Source organism: Neomonachus schauinslandi, chromosome 1 (assembly GCF_002201575.2).
Source record: "Neomonachus schauinslandi chromosome 1, ASM220157v2, whole genome shotgun sequence".
NCBI classification, from domain to species: Eukaryota; Metazoa; Chordata; class Mammalia; order Carnivora; family Phocidae; genus Neomonachus; species Neomonachus schauinslandi.
Window position 1 is genome coordinate 162,204,982 of NC_058403.1, and position 15,902 is coordinate 162,220,883.

Sequence of the window (15,902 nt, forward strand, 5' to 3'; positions counted from 1 at the left end):
GGGCTCGATCCCAGGACCCTGGGATCATGACCTGAGCCGAAGGCAGACGCTTAACCGACTGAGCCACCCAGGCGCCCCTGAGACAGGTTTCTAACTAAAATAGTTGAAAAATGTATTCTCTCTTAAGGCTTACATTTCAGTTTTATCTCGAAGCTTTACTTAAGTGGTTGTGCTGGGTACGCGCAACCCTGTGGCTCCAGGTGACGTCAGTCAGGTTTCCTTGCTGCCCTGGGGTCCCTTGTGTGTGTGTGCAGATCTGCATAGTAATTGTGCTTAAGGAGAGACCTGCTTTCCCCTGGAGTTCCTTCCGGTCTCCTGCAGAAAGAAGGGCAGGAGTTCCCAGAACGGTCATGACGGCTGGCCTGAGGGAGGAATGGAGGGAAATCCGAGGAATCTTGAAGGCTGGAGAGTATGCAGAGATGTCCTTATACTAATTTAGTGCCTCTCACTCCTGGGAAGGCTTTGATTGGAAACCCTTGACGCAATTATAGAGACAGAGTCCAAGTCAGTAACGGCGGAAATGTCACTTACACTACACACTATTTGTGATCTCTACCCCCTCTCCCTGCCCTAGAGAAATGTGCTGTTTCTGAAGCCCCTGCAGGCTGTTTCTGCAGAAGAGGAAGGGTTGGCCTCATTTGAGTCCCTGCCTCACCACCTACCTGCCTCGTGACCTTGGGTGATGGCTCCACCTCTCAGCTCCGGTTCCCTCCGTGTTCCAAGGGCATGGTGGTGGGCGCCCTAGATCGTTTGCTCAAGCACGCACTGTTGCAGGAAGGGGGACAGTACTCACAGTTGGCCCAGGGGCTTGAGGGGTTGGTTATTGATGGGCCCATCAGTGCAGGAATGATGGAAAGATCTAGTGGGTCATTTGCTGTCATCTGTCCAAAATGTTACTGAGCCAAAAGGTTTTGGATTATAACTTGGCTGACAGGCGTCTTCCCTCTTTTATGTGGGGGCAGCTGGGGATGCTTTTTCCTGGCTTCCTGAATTGCTCTTGGAAGTGAAGTGGGGACAGCTTAACCCTCCAGCTTCTCCCTGGCAGGCCTGGCCTCACACACACTGTCTCAACTTGTGTTGTCATTTCTTGGTGCTCATTAAATATGCCTCCTAATGACAGGCATGCATGACAAGGTCCAGTGGATCTTAGGAGCCTCTTTGAAAATGAAGCTTGAAGACATTCGTGCATCCGCAGGGGGGCAGGGTGTGTTAATTACAGATAAAGCAGAAAAAACCATGATTGTGGAGAATATCTAAAGAAGTATAAAACAATGGTGGGGAAAAGCCATGGAAATTGTATTGGTTTCCCAGGAATGCCCTGACAAAGTACCACAAAGTAGAGGGCCCAAACAGGAGAAATAGATTGTCTCCCAGTCCTGGAGACTAAAAGTCCCGGATCAGGTGTCAGTGGGGTTGGTGTCTTCTTGAGAGCTGTGAGTGTGGATCTGTTCTTGCCTCTCTCCTAACTTCTTGTGGCCTCCAGCATTCCTTGGCTTGTAGATGGCATTCTCCCTACCTCTTCACGTTGTTTCCCCTCTGCCATTTTGTTCAAATTTCCCCCTTTTTATAAGGACACCAGTCCTATTGGATTAGGGCCCACCCTCATGACCTTAACTTGATTATCTGCAAAGACTCTTTCCAAATGAAATTACATTTACAGGTCCTAGGGGTTAGGACTTCAACATCTTTTAGGGGAAACACAATTCAACCCATAACAAATTAAAAGCAATTTATAGTGGGAAATAGAATGACCAATAGATGTATGAAAATACGCTCAACTGCTCTGGTAACTGGAGAAATGCAAGTTAAAATACCAAGGAGGAATGACTCCACGCCACAAGAATGGCAGAAATCCACAGGCCGCCAAAGCCGGACATCATGGAGGATGCACGTCGCCAGGGCCGGTGACGCAGCGCTGGTTAAGCCGGTGCAGAGTGGACAGCTACGTCATAAAGGGTTTTGGCAACATCCGTTGAAGTCTAGAGGGTGGTGAGCTCTGCAACCCAGTGGCATACTTCTAGATACCTACCTGAGAGGTACCCAGAAACCCCTGTTGCCAGGACGGAAAGGACGGAAGCACCATGGGGTTATTTATAACAAGGACAAACCAGAGATGATGGTCCGGGTGCCCGTCGGTAGAGGAACAGGTAAATCCATTACGGTGTCTTCCTGTGAAGATGTGAAGTAATCCCACACGGCAGGTACATGACTAGATCTGTAGGTCAGGACATGGGTAGAGCCCCAAAACCACGCGAGGGAGGAGAGCATGGTTGTAAGGCAGTCCGTACAGTGTGAGACCATAGTGTAAATCTAAAATGTGCCGCATAGTATTTGTAGACAGACTCCTCTGTGGTGAGAGTTCATAAGCACAGATAGGAAGACTCCCCCAAATACAGGACAGCGGTGCATCTGGAGATGAAGAGGGGGCGTGAGCTGGGGTATGGGGAGCACTAAGGAAGGGCTTCAGGCACGTCTGCCATGTTCTGCTGCATTGATTGCTACCAGCATTTCCCGTAAGAGGAAAGAAAAGGTCAGAAGCGAACACCATGTGTGATTTCATTTGTCAGTCCTGGGTGGTGGGTACCTAGGTCTTTGTCATTTTCCCTGCTGCTCTCCCCCTCTCTTGAGAGGGAGAGGTGCAAAGGAAAGGCTTTGGAGCCAGTCACATAGACATTAGACATTAGAATCCTTGTACTGTACTGGTTTTGCAACTTTAGATGAGCTACTTAACCTCTCTGAACCTCAGTTTACTCATCTATAAAATGGGGGTGATACATACTTTGCAGTGTAGTGAGGGGTTTAATAAGACAATAAGGTCTAGAATATCTGGCGTGTAACATTCAATAAATGATAGGTCACGATAATAAAGATAATCAAGGTAAATGGAGGAGTTCCCTAACTTTGAGTGCATTATATTTTTGGCCACTACTTCCTAAGGGCAGCATTGCAGTGGTCCACGCTTCTCACCGGGACTGTAGGTCGCACATGTCATGCGATAGAGCAAATAGGTGTGTGGCTTGGTTCCATGTAGTTGCTTTTTGAAATCTGAGCTAGCAGAGGAGGGATGGTACCTTTGTGGGGAGCTCATGGGGAACACGGTTTTGTGGGTGGATAGATGTGCAACAGCGTAATTCACCGACTGCAGTGCCCTTCACACACAGGTTGGGTCCCCTTGGACCTTTGATGGGGGTAGGGCTCTGGCTTTTTTCTTATTGTTAAGTGATGATAATGGTCACATGCAACACAGTGTCTCCCCACAGTTAAAGTCAAAGGCAGTCTCTGTCCCCTTTCCACTGCTGACCAGCACATGTTTGTGATTGAAGCAAAGGCCCCAGATTGTTGTGTGTCTTTGGGGCACTGTGAATGCCAGTATTTCCCAGCTTTTCCTGCCTGTGACACACAGCTCATCGTCTTGAACCCAGGAGGGGGTCTCTGCCTTCCTTCTGCACCACGGTGTCCTGGTGGCGTCACCAGCACTCTGCTTCCTGCCTGTAGTTGGTACCAAGGAGTGACAGGCTTGACAGGGTGTCTTGGGGACACACCCAAGTGCCCTCTTGCTTTTCAGGAAGCCTTGAATTACCCTGCTGACCAGGAGAAAGCGGGGTGTTGTTTGATGACCTAGGGGACATTTGGGGGGACGGGAGGACAAAAAATGGGGAAGGTAGTTATAGGGAGAAAACATTTCACTACTGTTTATTCTCAATGTTTAAATGCTCCCTAAATTCTGCTTTTTCAGAAAGTCTCTCTTGCTGGGAATTGCCTCTGAAATTTCCTTAATTCCTTTCTCATTCACCACAGATGCTGTTCGCTGGATGCACACATGATGTAGGTACTTCAGTAATTCACTTATTCAGTGATTCAGTGAAGAGTTAAACGTCCACCGTATGCCCAGCCCTGCACGGGGTGCTGGGAGAGGGCAGAGCATGGGTGGTGCGGGGCCCTCCAAAGCATCCCGTGGAGCTGGCCGACTGGAAAGCAAGGCTGACACGATGGAGGGCTGGCCCCGTTGCGCGCCTCCCACTGTTCCGTCCACCCTTGCAGTCCGGGGCTGGGGGGAGGCCTCCTGGAAGCCTAGGGCAGGGCAGGAGGTGGTGAAGGGCTCTCACAGGGGCCTGGGGGGCGCATGGCTGAGCAGTCGGTATGTCTGACTGATGCCCTGCCTCTACCTCTATCCTCGGCTAAGTGTTTATCTTCACCATCTTGCTCCTCATTTCTGTAAAACTGGGACGGCACCACCTACCCCATCCTAAACCCGAGGGACTCAGTAAGTAATGGCTGTGGGATGCTTTTTGTTTTTAAAAAATGATTATTATTTTTGGGCGCCTGGGTGGCTCAGTCGGTTAAGCGACTGCCTTCGGCTCAGGTCATGATCCTGGAGTCCCGGGATCGAGTCCCGCGTCGGGCTCCCTGCTCGGCGGGGAGTCTGCTTCTCCCTCTGACCCTCCCCCGTCTCATGCTCTCTCTCTCTCTCTCTCATTCTCTCTCTCAAATAAATAAAATCTTTAAAAAAAAAATAAAAAATAAAAAATGATTATTATTTTTTAATTCTGGTCAAGGTTTTTTATCATACCATGTACCATTCTAGCCATTTTTAAGAGAAGTTTATTTTGTTTTTTTGTAATCTCTACACCCATTGTGGGGCTCAAACTCACAACCCTGATATCAGGAGTCACATGTTCTTCCAACTGAGCCAGGCAGGCGCCCCTCTAGCTATTTTTAAGTGTAGCATTCAGTGGCATTAAGTATGTTGTCTGAGGAAGCTTTTTAAAATTAAAAATGCTTTACTGACTTTATTATTAGTATTGAAGATTTTATTTATTAGAGAGCACACGTGTGCACTCGTGCGGGCGAGCATGAGTGGTGGGAGCGGCAGGGGCAGAGGGAGAAGCAGGTTCCCCTCTGAGCGGGGACCCCGATGTGGGGCTCGATCCCAGGACCCTGGGATCATGACCTGAGCCGAAGGCAGACACTTAACCGACTGAGCCCCCCAGGCGCCCCCTGACGTTATTATTCTTGTCTGTGCTGGACAGTGAAGGTTTGTTACTGTCCTGTAGGTTCCCAGAGGGCGACCACTCCAGTAAGGAGTGAAGGGGGAGCGGGAGGACTGCGCTAGGGAGAGGCCTATGTCTCGGCTCTGACCCTCCCCTCACAGGCCCCTGGCCCCCCTCCCCCGGGGGCCTCACCACTTCTCGGGGTCTGCACCCCACCGTTGTGCACGCAGAGGCTGCAGCAGACCTTCAGTTCGCTCCTGCGGGGACTGACTGGGCCCTGCCTCATTCACCTGGGCCCAGAGACCTGCAGCACGGGTGGGGGGGCGGGGGTGCAGGGCCCAGAATGTGTCCTCGAAAGCACCTACTAAAATGTCTTCTGCCCATAGCCCTTCCCCTGCTGGCCGACTTCAGGCTCATATTGGTTTATTGAATAGCTGTCAGTAGTTCATGGAATTCAGCTGAGGCCCCAGAATAGCAAGTAATACCTTCCCAAGGGTTTGCCGAGCTCCTGTTTGTTTAAGGGCAGGAAAACCTCATTTTAATGAGAATACAGAGGGACACAGTGCACTTTTTTCACATGATGGATGGATTCTTTGCTGTCTCACGGCGCTTTCCCCCAGACACAGCGGACACTTGGCTTCTCGGCTCGGAGAGGGCATTCCCGGAACACTTTGTCCTGGACGAACGTGCAGTAGGCATCCTCCTTTTTACCACCTCTCCATGTTTGGGCCCCCGTCTGCTTCCTGTCCTCGAACAGTGGCAGCAGCGGTGCCGCCCCAGGGTGAGTGCGGGTTCCCGGCGAGGGGTCGGGGTGCCGGAGTCAGCCGCCCGGCACCTGGAAGCCCTTTGGGCCCCGACGGGGCTGCAGTTGGTTTTTTATGAGCAGACTTTGTCTTTAATTAGAACGGGGGCGGCTTGGATCTCCCGGGCGGGAAGCGTGTGGTTTGTCTGCTGTCCGTGAGCACATGACTCTCTGGGAGACCGTGGAGCCTGGGCTATGATTCACTGGAGGAGGGGGAAACATGGAAAACAGTGTCTGTCTTTAAGCTCCGGGAACCAGGAAAATGAGCTGGAAAAGTGACTAATGTATAATTTTACTAAAATTGAACACGGGGTTCTTCAGACATTTTCTTTCTGTGTTTGTCAGTGTCTTGTCTGATCCGTGAGGCCCCACTGCGTCATGCTCGCAGTTGACCGCTTTTCGGGTTAGCTTCCCCAAAGTCCTCTTCCCCTGCTCCCGGGAGCGGTGTGGGTGCAGAGCAGGTCTTTGGGGGTGCGGGTTGTGGGTATGGCCCTGGCCTCCCTTCCCCTCTGCCCTAATGTTAGCTGGATGCCTTTAGACAGTTCTAGAGCTGTGGTAGCCCACAGCTAGGATCACGCAGCTTCGCTGAGGAAGTCCTGCCGAGCGGCCTGCCAGCCCGTTGAACCCGGGATCGACTGGACCTTCCCCAAACGGACTGCTGCCTTGGGCCGTCCCTCTCCCCTGTGGTGTGGTTTACTAGTCCCCAGGCCGAGTCTGGCTGTCCCGAGGCTCCGCCGGGTTGATACACGTCACTGCACTCTACTAATACTGAAGTGCCTCTTGGACATCAGACTCGGGGGATGGGTGCTGCCCTGTGTGTGTGCTGGTGACTTTGACATTGGATGGAGACAGGTGCTGCCTGAGCTTGCGGCCGCTCCGTCCTGCCAGCTCTGGGTGGCTCTTCATCCTTCGACTCTGCAGCGTCCCGCCTCCATCCGGGGCCCAAGCTGGCTCTCCGGCGCTGTAGCTGCCCCTTGGGTCACGAGCTTGCGAGAAGGCCGGGGCTGTGTCTCCCTTTCTGTGGCCTTCGCGAAACTGGGGCTCAGTTAACTTTGCTTGAGAAACTGGAGTCTGCTTTGGACAGAGGCGGATTCGGGCTGGGAAGCTCATCAGTCCTACGGTCCGTTCACCGGCCTCCACAAAGCTCATTTTGGCGGGCAGGGGGGCGGGGAAGATTGTGTCAGGGGGGCAGTTTACGTACCTTGTCAAACGTATTTTATCCAACTTGAGAAGGAAACCTGATACTGAGGATGGGGACTGTGATGATGTCACCTTTCCCTAGTGTGATGAAACGTGCATTTAGCAGGAAATGTCCATCTGGGCTGGCAGGCTGCTCGCGGGACTTCCTCAGCGAGGCTGCGTGACCCTCAGCCCCGGAGGCCTTCACTGGAAGGGCCTGTCGTGTCTTCGGAATCATCGGAGGAAGATGGAATGATACACAGGCTGGTTTCAAAATTCAGCTTTTTTGTATTCATTTGGTTTGTAATTCTTGGAAAATTGCTGGCGTGCAGGTGAATGTGTGCAGTGTAGTGTCAAACTACGTGACCAGAACATATTCTTGCGTGACCGTCTTAATAGGCCGAAAATGTACTAACTGCTTTCAAGTCATTCTGTATAGTCAACCAGAGGCTAAGAGGGAGAAAAATCACCTGTAAGTTAAACCCTGTGCCTCCTGCAGCGAATACGCTAACTTAGAGCTGATTTGGCCCCACTGTGCACACTGCTCGTGTGTGCTGTCCTAGCACGACTGTTCGTGCCTGTCCTCTGTTCAGTCCTCGTTGAAACCCCTCCGAGGGGCTTTCTCCTGTGACCACAGGTGGATGAGGACACTGGGCCCGTAGCTTGCCCGGGAGATGGCGTGAGGAACCAAAGCTTGGGGCTTGCAAGACTTACCGCGTCTCGGGGTCTTTCTGCTTAGCCCCCAGTGGCATGTTGATCCAGGCTCGGCACCTGTCCAAAGGGCGTGAACACCCCTGCAGCTGGCTCCCCAGCCCTCATGTCTTCCCGATTCTTCCCGTCCTCAGTTACGTGGCCACAGTGCCTGCCTTTCCTTCCCCGGTCACCCATGTGCTGCTTCTCTGTGTTCACTCGTGGTCCCGGGGCATCCGCCACACAAGGCGGCGTGCTGGGCGAGGAGGGCGCAGGGTGCGCAGGCTTGTTGCGCTCCCAGAAGCCCCCGGGGAAGTCGGGGCAGGGGTGCAGAGATGAAGACATTGCTAATAGTGGTGTGATGGGTTCCTGATGAAAGGTGTGCACAGGGCGCTCAGGGATCCAGAGCACAACAGCTAAAGCTGCGGGCACGGTTAGCAGTGAGTGGGTTGTGTGTGTCGGGGCGGGGGGGGGGGGGGGAGCACACACACACACACACACACGGTTAGAGGCGAAAGTGGCGCGTCTGCTTGAGGAATGGCAAGAAGACTGTTGTAACTGCAGAGCGCCATGCTTGGGGGCGTGAGGGTGGAAAGGTGGTCAGGACCAGGGTGGGAAAGGCCTAGAAGGGGTGCTGAGCTACTGAGAATTGTAACTAAAGGCGTGATGTGGTTTGATCTGCTTTATAGAAAGGTCATGCTGGAGGAATACAAGTAACGCAGGGCATCTGAATCAGGCTGGCTGGCTGAGTGTCCGTAGCTGGCCTGTGGCGTTACGCTGTCTGTAGTTCTCCAAGACGTTGCCATCGGGGGGACGGGCAGAGGGAACACGGGACCGCTCTATATTCTTTCCTACAAGGGCATGTGAGCCTACGATGGAAGAAGGCGTGCCCGTCGCACACATGCGCCTGCCCGTGTGTATAAAATTCCAACTTACCTTTTACCTTATTCAGGCAGCGAGGAAGGCTGTGACTTTTGCTTTCTCTGGGTTTCTTAGTGCGTGAACCTAGGCGTCTCTGCTATAAAAACAGGTTGTCCACCGAGGCAAGAGAATGGTTGCTTGTGGACTCTGAGGATAATTTGCATTCCTTAAAGAAAAGTCACTGAAATTTTTATCTGCCACATTTCTAGTTAAAAGACTTCTCATTTGTTATGAGAAAAAGATTGTGCTGGCAGCAAAGACCATGGTGGATGGGTGGAAGGGGCCGAGACCTGAGGCAGAGGGAACCCTGCAATAAACGGGGCAGGAGGGAGCTGGGCCAAACCGGCGTTCCTGGTCTTTGATCGGCTGTGCCCAACCGGTCGTTCTCTAGCAGATGCCGCAGAGGGTGCTGCCTTGAGCCGAGGTCACCAAGGTCGTGGGGAGGGGTGGTGTTTGCAGCCCCGTCCGTGTTCCCCACAGCACCTGCCAGGAGCTACACACGCGGCGGGGGTCTCCGGGACTCCGCTGAAGCCAACTGCTGTGGCTGGTGTGTTCCGGGTGGTAGAGCTGCGCACTGTGAGCCGCGGCAGATGCCACCCCTTACCAGCCGCGGCACCGCTGCCCTGAGTCTCGGGGGTTCTGTCCCCTGGAAAGGTAGCTGTGGCGTCTCCTTTGTGCTGTCGGGAAGATCTGGAGAGCTCATGCTGCTGGAGGCCCAGAGCAGGATCCACCCTATAGGAGGTGACTGGTGACTTTGCGTCATCTTCCTCTTCATCCTTTTGAATGGCAGATCCTTGTCCAGCTGAGCCGGCCCCGAGCACACAGCCTAGCTCTCCAGGCCCCGAGCCCGTGGAGTTTATTATAGAAGAGCTCTGATGGGGGAGGGGGGATGCCGGGCGGAGGGGACCACCGAGGGGCTTTGGAGTCACGCCGCCCTGGGTTAGCACTGGGGCTCCTCGGCTTCCCGGTGAGCTGTTTGACCTGAGCCTCGGGAAACGGAAACGCTGCTAAGTCTTTATCCCCCACACGGTGGAGAGCTCCGTGACATCATGAGCGTGCAGCACCGGGCTCAGGGCCGGCATCCCGTTCGCCATTCGGGGCATGCCGGGTATTCGCGTCTGAGCGCTCTTCCCCCTCTTTCAGGAGCAAGACTGCCAACGGAGACTGCCGAAAAGACCCCCGGGAGCGGAGCCGCAGCCCCATCGAGCGTGCCGTGGCCCCCACCGTGAGCCTGCATGGCGGCCAGCTGTTTGCGTCCCTGCCCGGCCTCAGCCTGGAACAGCCGCTGGCACTGACCAAGAACAGCATGGACGCCGGCAGGCCGGCGGGCATCTCGCCCACGCTGACCCCGGCGGAGCGGCAGCAGGTATGCCCCTGTCCGTGCGGCTCAGGGCCAGGAGGGAGGTGGCGGGAGAGGTGGGCTTAGCCTCGGTTCTGCGCTTGGAGAAAGGAGGAGTGGCGGCAGCATGGACCGTTTCCCCGAATGCCACCGAGACCCGCCCAGGCCTGGCCTCCCACACCTGACGGCCTTGGACCAGACGCTTAACCTCTCTGGGGCTTAGTGTCTTTGCACAAGGCAGTGTTGGTTTAGGCGAGGTCTGTTTTCAGTAGTCTTCCTCGGCGATCCTGTTTCTAGGAGGATCAAGGAAGATCCTGCATTTACCTGTTTGAAGGTCACACCGACGAAGTTAAATGTCAGGTTCCTTTGCTTTGGGCTGGAATCCTGTAGAGTCAGTGGTCAGAGCGGTTATTAGCTCCTGCTGGTGGGGAATCTGTGATTGGCGGATCGGAATGTTTTTTTAATTAAAGGAAAATAAGGAAATTAAATTCTTACTTAATAAACACAGTTTGCTTGATTAAAAAAAACCCCAGTATTTCAAAAGTGGGGCTCCTGGAGAAATATAAAAGGAAGCATTAGCATCGAGGTTTGGAATCCCTGCCCGAGCCCATGGTGTGTCTTTGTGAACCTCTGGGGCCTGTGACCCAGTAGGTCCCCAGTCAGCGTTTGCTGAAGACTGACGGGCAGTGAGTGAGGCAGGTGCCGTGTCCCGAGGAGATGCTGGGCGCAGCTGGGGGCTCTGCTGCTGCGCATGCCACGGCTTCCCTGCAGCCCCCCACCGCCACGACAGCACCCCCGCCTGGCGCCCGGCTCTGATCGAGTCTCTCGTACTGCTGGGGGCGGGCTCTGGGCATTGGGAGAGGGGGTGCTGGTGCCTGGGGTCCCAGTAAGGCTGACGAGCCGTTGTGCTTCCTGTGTGGGAGCCAGGCATCTCCATCCCGTTTGTTTCATTCATTCATTTAACGAAACTGGGTAGGCGCCTACTGCGAGCAGGGGGAGGACGCTAGAAGCTGGTCAGGCAAGCTAGAGGCACTCGGGGTTTTCGTCCAGCAGAGACCGGTTATCCAGTAACTATGGTACTTCAGCTAGTACTGCAGCAGCAGACAGCCACTTACTCTGATAGGAACTGGGGGCCGAGTTACCCCTCCATTCACGGAGTATGCACTGTGCCCTGGGGCACCGCAAAGCCCTGGAGCCACAGAGACATGCGTGTAGGATGCAGTTCCAGCCTGGAAGGAGCTCGCGGTCTGGGCAGGGAGGTGGGTGCGTGCAGGAGGGTTGCACTCAGAGGCCACAGGAGAGGAGGTTTAAGCATCAGAGATTGGTTTCTAGGATCAGGGAATTCAGCCAGTGCCGTGGGGAGTCCCTCAATGGGGCAAGGGGCGGGGGGCCCTCCACTGGGAAGTTCCTTCTCTGAGCCCATGGTGGTTGGGGGAGGAAGCTCCCCGGAAACCCCTGGAACTATCTGCCCAGAACAGCTGTCTCTGAAGCTGTAGTGTTGGCTTGGAGCAAGGGTTTCTGTGACTTTGAGGGTCTTCTGGTTGATCCTGGTCATATTTGCTGTGTGAGAAGTGTGCCACTGGACAGGGTGACCTGGCTCTTCTCACCGTGGTCTCCCCGACCCTTCTGTGAAGTGTGCCTGGCTGCCCAGTCCAGCAAGAGGGCCCCTGGCCCGTCAGATGTGCTGGGGGCCTGTTAAGCGGGTTTTCTAGGACTGAGGACCTTGAATTCCCACCTGACTTCTTAGGGGATTCCTGGATGGAGAACAAAGCCAGTGGCCATGGAATAAGTTCATAGCTTTCCCGGGACAGGTACAGTGGCTTTGGCTTCCCTGACATGTGTCAGCGGCCCAGGCCTAAACTTCAAGGCTGGGGTTGGTGGAGAAGCATGTGTTTTATGGCCCTGGGGACCGTTCATCGAGCTCCTTCCTGTGCCAGCGTGGTATGGCCTGGGTGCTCACTGGGGCCTGAGCTTCCTCTCGGGACGGTTACCGAGTGCTGTGCCAGGTACCAGGCTGGCCTCGCCGTCCGGGGTGGGTGTCACCGGCGTGCTGTCAGCGTGGCTCCTGTGGGGCGGGGTGCCTGCCGGGCCGCGGCTCTGAGCCAGGGAAGGTGCGGGGACGGGGCTTCCTGGAGCAACGGCACAGCGCTGGGAGGCGGGCGGGCGGGGGAGGCCTCCCACTCAGGTCTCTGGGAACGGGGATGGGAAGGTTCCCAGAGAGGGCATGTCTGGGGAGGCTGCAGAAAGTGTCACCCCACTTCACGTTTCTGTGATGGCGGCTCTCAGGGGATGGTGTGGTCTAAAGAAAGCTACGGAAAGCCGGCGGGAGTGGCTTTGAGGACAGCAGCCGATGAGATGCAGGATAGGGGTACATAGTAATAAGCCCCGGGGACAGTGCCCAGCAGAATGGTTCTCTTCTGGATGCTCTTTCCCCGAGGCGGCTTCAGCCGAGGGTCAGCCAGCGCGGGCGGGGCGAGGGCTGAGTGAGGTGTGAGTGACGGTCTCGGCCTGGCCCTGCCTTGGGTTGGCTGCGGAAGCTCCAGGAGGCTACTCGTTTCTGGCCTTCGTTTTCGCCATCTGGAAGGCGAGGGTGTGGCGGGGAGTTTGGGCCACGGAGCTCCCCGCATTCACCATCTGGAGGCGGGAGGCCTGTTCCGGGTGGGTGTCTGGCGCTGCAGCCCGGCCGGGGGGGGGGGGGCAGGTGGTGTGGCCCGTCCCGGGAGCGCTGGGCTGGGCTGTGGGGAGGAGAGAGGCTGAGCCCGCTGTCCATGTGCCTGTCCCCAGCGTCTCCTTTGTCCCCGGCCAGGAGGGGTCCTGGAGATGACCCGCTACTACCAGGAGTGAGGTTGGAACGTCTTCACGGCGTCCCCACACTCACCAGTGGTTCTGCCTTGCTGGTCCCTGCTCGGGGGCCACCTTCTGTCCCGAGTGGCTGACATTAGGCTGGACGTTGACTTGATTCTTCTAGCTTTATTCCGAGCTTCCCCAAATTCATTCTCTGACACTTTACATTTCTTCACCTTCCATGACCCTTTCCCCAAGACATGACCCCACTTGGTGACATTTGCGTCAGTCAGGACTTTAGTTGCAAGGAACAAAAACCAGCCTGAGCTGGCGGAAGCACAAAAGGAAGGGAGTTTTACTGGGAGGACCAGGGGCGTCTCCTGGAGCCCAGGGTCATGGCTACGGCAGGATCAGGAAGGAAGGGCCAACCCTTGCCTGGGAGGGCTGGTGAGGAAGCCAGGCCCTCCCTCCCCTGGCTCTGTGCCGGTCCACGTCTCTGCGCCCTCTTCTCTCGCTCTCTGCTTCTCAACCCACACAGCCAGCCTGGCGTGACCACCCCATGACTTCTGAGGTCAACCTGAATCTCGTACTCAGTCTGGCTTAGTAGTTGGCCCCAAGCCTGGGTCAGATTTCCAGCCTGGCCAGTGGGGCAAAGGTCACTTATGGACATGGCCACCTCAGCCCCACCTCATGGATGGAGGGCACATTCTACAAGAGGGGAGCCAGGGGGATCTCAGGCTCAGGGTTAAAAAGAACCTTCAGAAGGTGGGCTCCAGGCTGCAGGCTGCCCTCCGGAGATAGCAAGACCAGCCCTGAAGGGCAGGACCCCTGCCACCACAGGTTTGGCCCTAAACTCTCACCCTCAGGCGGTCCTCCAACCCCCTCTTCAGCTGCTGCTGTTCTGTCTCCCACACGGAGAAATGGAGGTGAGAGGGTGAAGTGCTGCCTGATGTGGAGAGCAGACCTGGCCTCAAAGCCACGTTCTCTCTGCACCACTTTTGTCCATACTGTGACGGGTCGCACTCACTCCATCCCCACTGCTGATGTGTTGAGCTAGTAATGAAACCCCCAATTTTTCCTTTACATGCTGCTGCTGAGCCACATCTTCCCCCATCTTGGATGTGAGTAATTCAGTGTTAGGCTCAAGCACGTCCTGGCCCATCCTTGTAGGCCCAGATCTTTATCACAGAACATGTTTTTCACTCCTGTTCATTTCCCATCGTGGGAAGGTTTGCTGTGCAAGCCTTTTGTGTCTATCCTGGCTACTGATTGAACTCTTTAAAGGAGAGGCCAGGGGTAGAGAAGCCCTAATTGCCCTCACATTGACATTGTTCTTATCCTTGGGCCCTCTAAGGGGGCCCTTCAAGCAGCTCCCCTGCTTGAACTTGGAACTCCTGGCACATCCTCCTCTATCTTGTCTTCAGCGCTGTCAGGAGATGTCTTTCTGGGAGGAACCTGAGGAAGCTGTTTGATTCACAGGTATTTTCTGTTCTGGATACTTGCTGAGGTCTGGGGCTCCAGAAACGCTTCTTGGTCCTTGCTCTGAAGTGTGCACGGCTAGGGGAGCCGGGTGCTGGGGTCTTCTGGGCACACTTGGAAGGCATGATTGACTTGTTAAATGGGGAGGTGGTGATGGTTGAACAAGTAGAGTTTTTACCAGGCAGACAGCGTGGTGGTCGTGGGGAAGGAGTGTGTGTCGGCCAGGGGTGGGATGCATGTAAATTCATACTTGGATGTACTTCCTGCGTTTCCACCTCCCATCAGGATTTGTGTGGTCATAATAGAAACCAAGTTGAGCTGTCTTTAGCTTAAGCAAAAATTGGGAGTGTGTTGGGAGGGTACTGGAACGACTCATAGAAGCCGTTGGGCTACAGGGCACATGCTGAGAAGGGCAGGGACCGGGCTGCCCTGGGGACTTGACCGCAGGAGCTGTGGAGGCTCCTCATGCACCCGCGGAGGCCCCCTCGCTGAGTTTGCTGTGGGTCAGCAAGGTCACTCCGGGCGGCGGACAGACCGGCCTTCACTTTGCCTCTTGTCCGGAGGGGGTGAGAGACAGGCTCGCAGCAGAGTAGTGGACGGTGCTGCTGAGGGCCTTGCATGGAGGACTGGGACCCGATGGATGGCGGCCCCTGGCTCCCCGCAGGCGGGAAGAGTGCCCTCCGTGGTGGTGGAGGGACACACAGACTCGTGCTGCCTCACAGCCGTGGCACGTGTATAAGGACTGGGGTGACCAGCTGGGGTGAGCGCCACCGCCCCTCGTCTGCCCGCTGAGCCAGAGCTAACCGCAGCCTCCTCTTCTCCCCAGAACCGGCCGTCGGTGATCACGTGCGCCTCGGCCAGCACCCGCAACTGCAACCTCTCCCACTGCCCCATTGCGCACAGCGGCTGCGCGGCGGCCGGGCCAGCCAGCTACCGGAGGGCCCCGAGCTGTAAGTCACCCAGTGTCTGTGCGCGCGGGGCGGGCGGCGGCCGTGACTCACGTGGGGTGTTTGCATTCCTTCTACATCGTGCCGTGAACAGAACAGCTAGCCCCTGGAGTTTAGGTCTTATTGAGGCTGAAAGAGGTTTGTTTTGAGCACACGTGCGGCCAGCATTGTGTCTGGCTTGAATGGGACAGGGGGAAGAACCCTCCAGGGGAGAAACTGTGGTTGGGACAAGATCTGCCAACCTGAAGGCCACGTTGTCTCTCTGAACTCACCCCTCGCCCAGGCAGGCACGCTGCCATGTTACAGGTTCAGAGAGGAGACCTGGCCAAGTGCCGAGCCAGGGCGGGTGGGGACGGGCCCTCTGTCCCCAGAGCCCTGACCGGCCGCTGTCCTGCTCCCCCACAGCCACCGCCACCTGCGACCCCGTGGTGGAGGAGCACTTCCGCAGGAGCCTGGGCAAGAACTACAAGGAGCCCGAGCCGGCGCCCAACTCAGTGTCCATCACGGGCTCCGTGGACGACCACTTTGCCAAAGCCCTGGGTGACACGTGGCTTCAGATCAAGGCGGCCAAGGACGGCGCATCCAGCAGCCCTGAGTCAGCCTCGCGCAGGGGCCAGCCCGCCAGCCCCTCTGCGCACATGGTCAGCCACAGTCACTCCCCCTCCGTGGTCTCGTGAAGGGAGCGCCACCCTTGAACAAGATGTCAATCTGCATGGTTTGCCTGAGCTTTGAACAGTCAGTGCTTAAAAAATGGAAAAACAAAAAAAAAA

General features: G+C 55.7%; 1 protein-coding gene across 3 annotated transcripts in view; it reads left to right on the top strand.

Moving 5' to 3' along the window:
- VGLL4 (vestigial like family member 4) overlaps nucleotides 1-15,902 on the top strand; it is a 153,436-nt gene extending 137,534 nt beyond the window's left edge. For all 3 annotated transcript variants that reach the window (XM_021694957.1, XM_021694955.1, XM_021694956.1), the window contains 3 exons: nucleotides 9,727-9,949; nucleotides 15,012-15,135; nucleotides 15,538-15,902. In XM_021694957.1, the coding sequence (XP_021550632.1) occupies nucleotides 9,727-9,949; nucleotides 15,012-15,135; nucleotides 15,538-15,809 (619 nt within the window). In that variant the 3' untranslated portion in view covers nucleotides 15,810-15,902. The remainder of the gene's footprint in view (nucleotides 1-9,726; nucleotides 9,950-15,011; nucleotides 15,136-15,537) is intronic.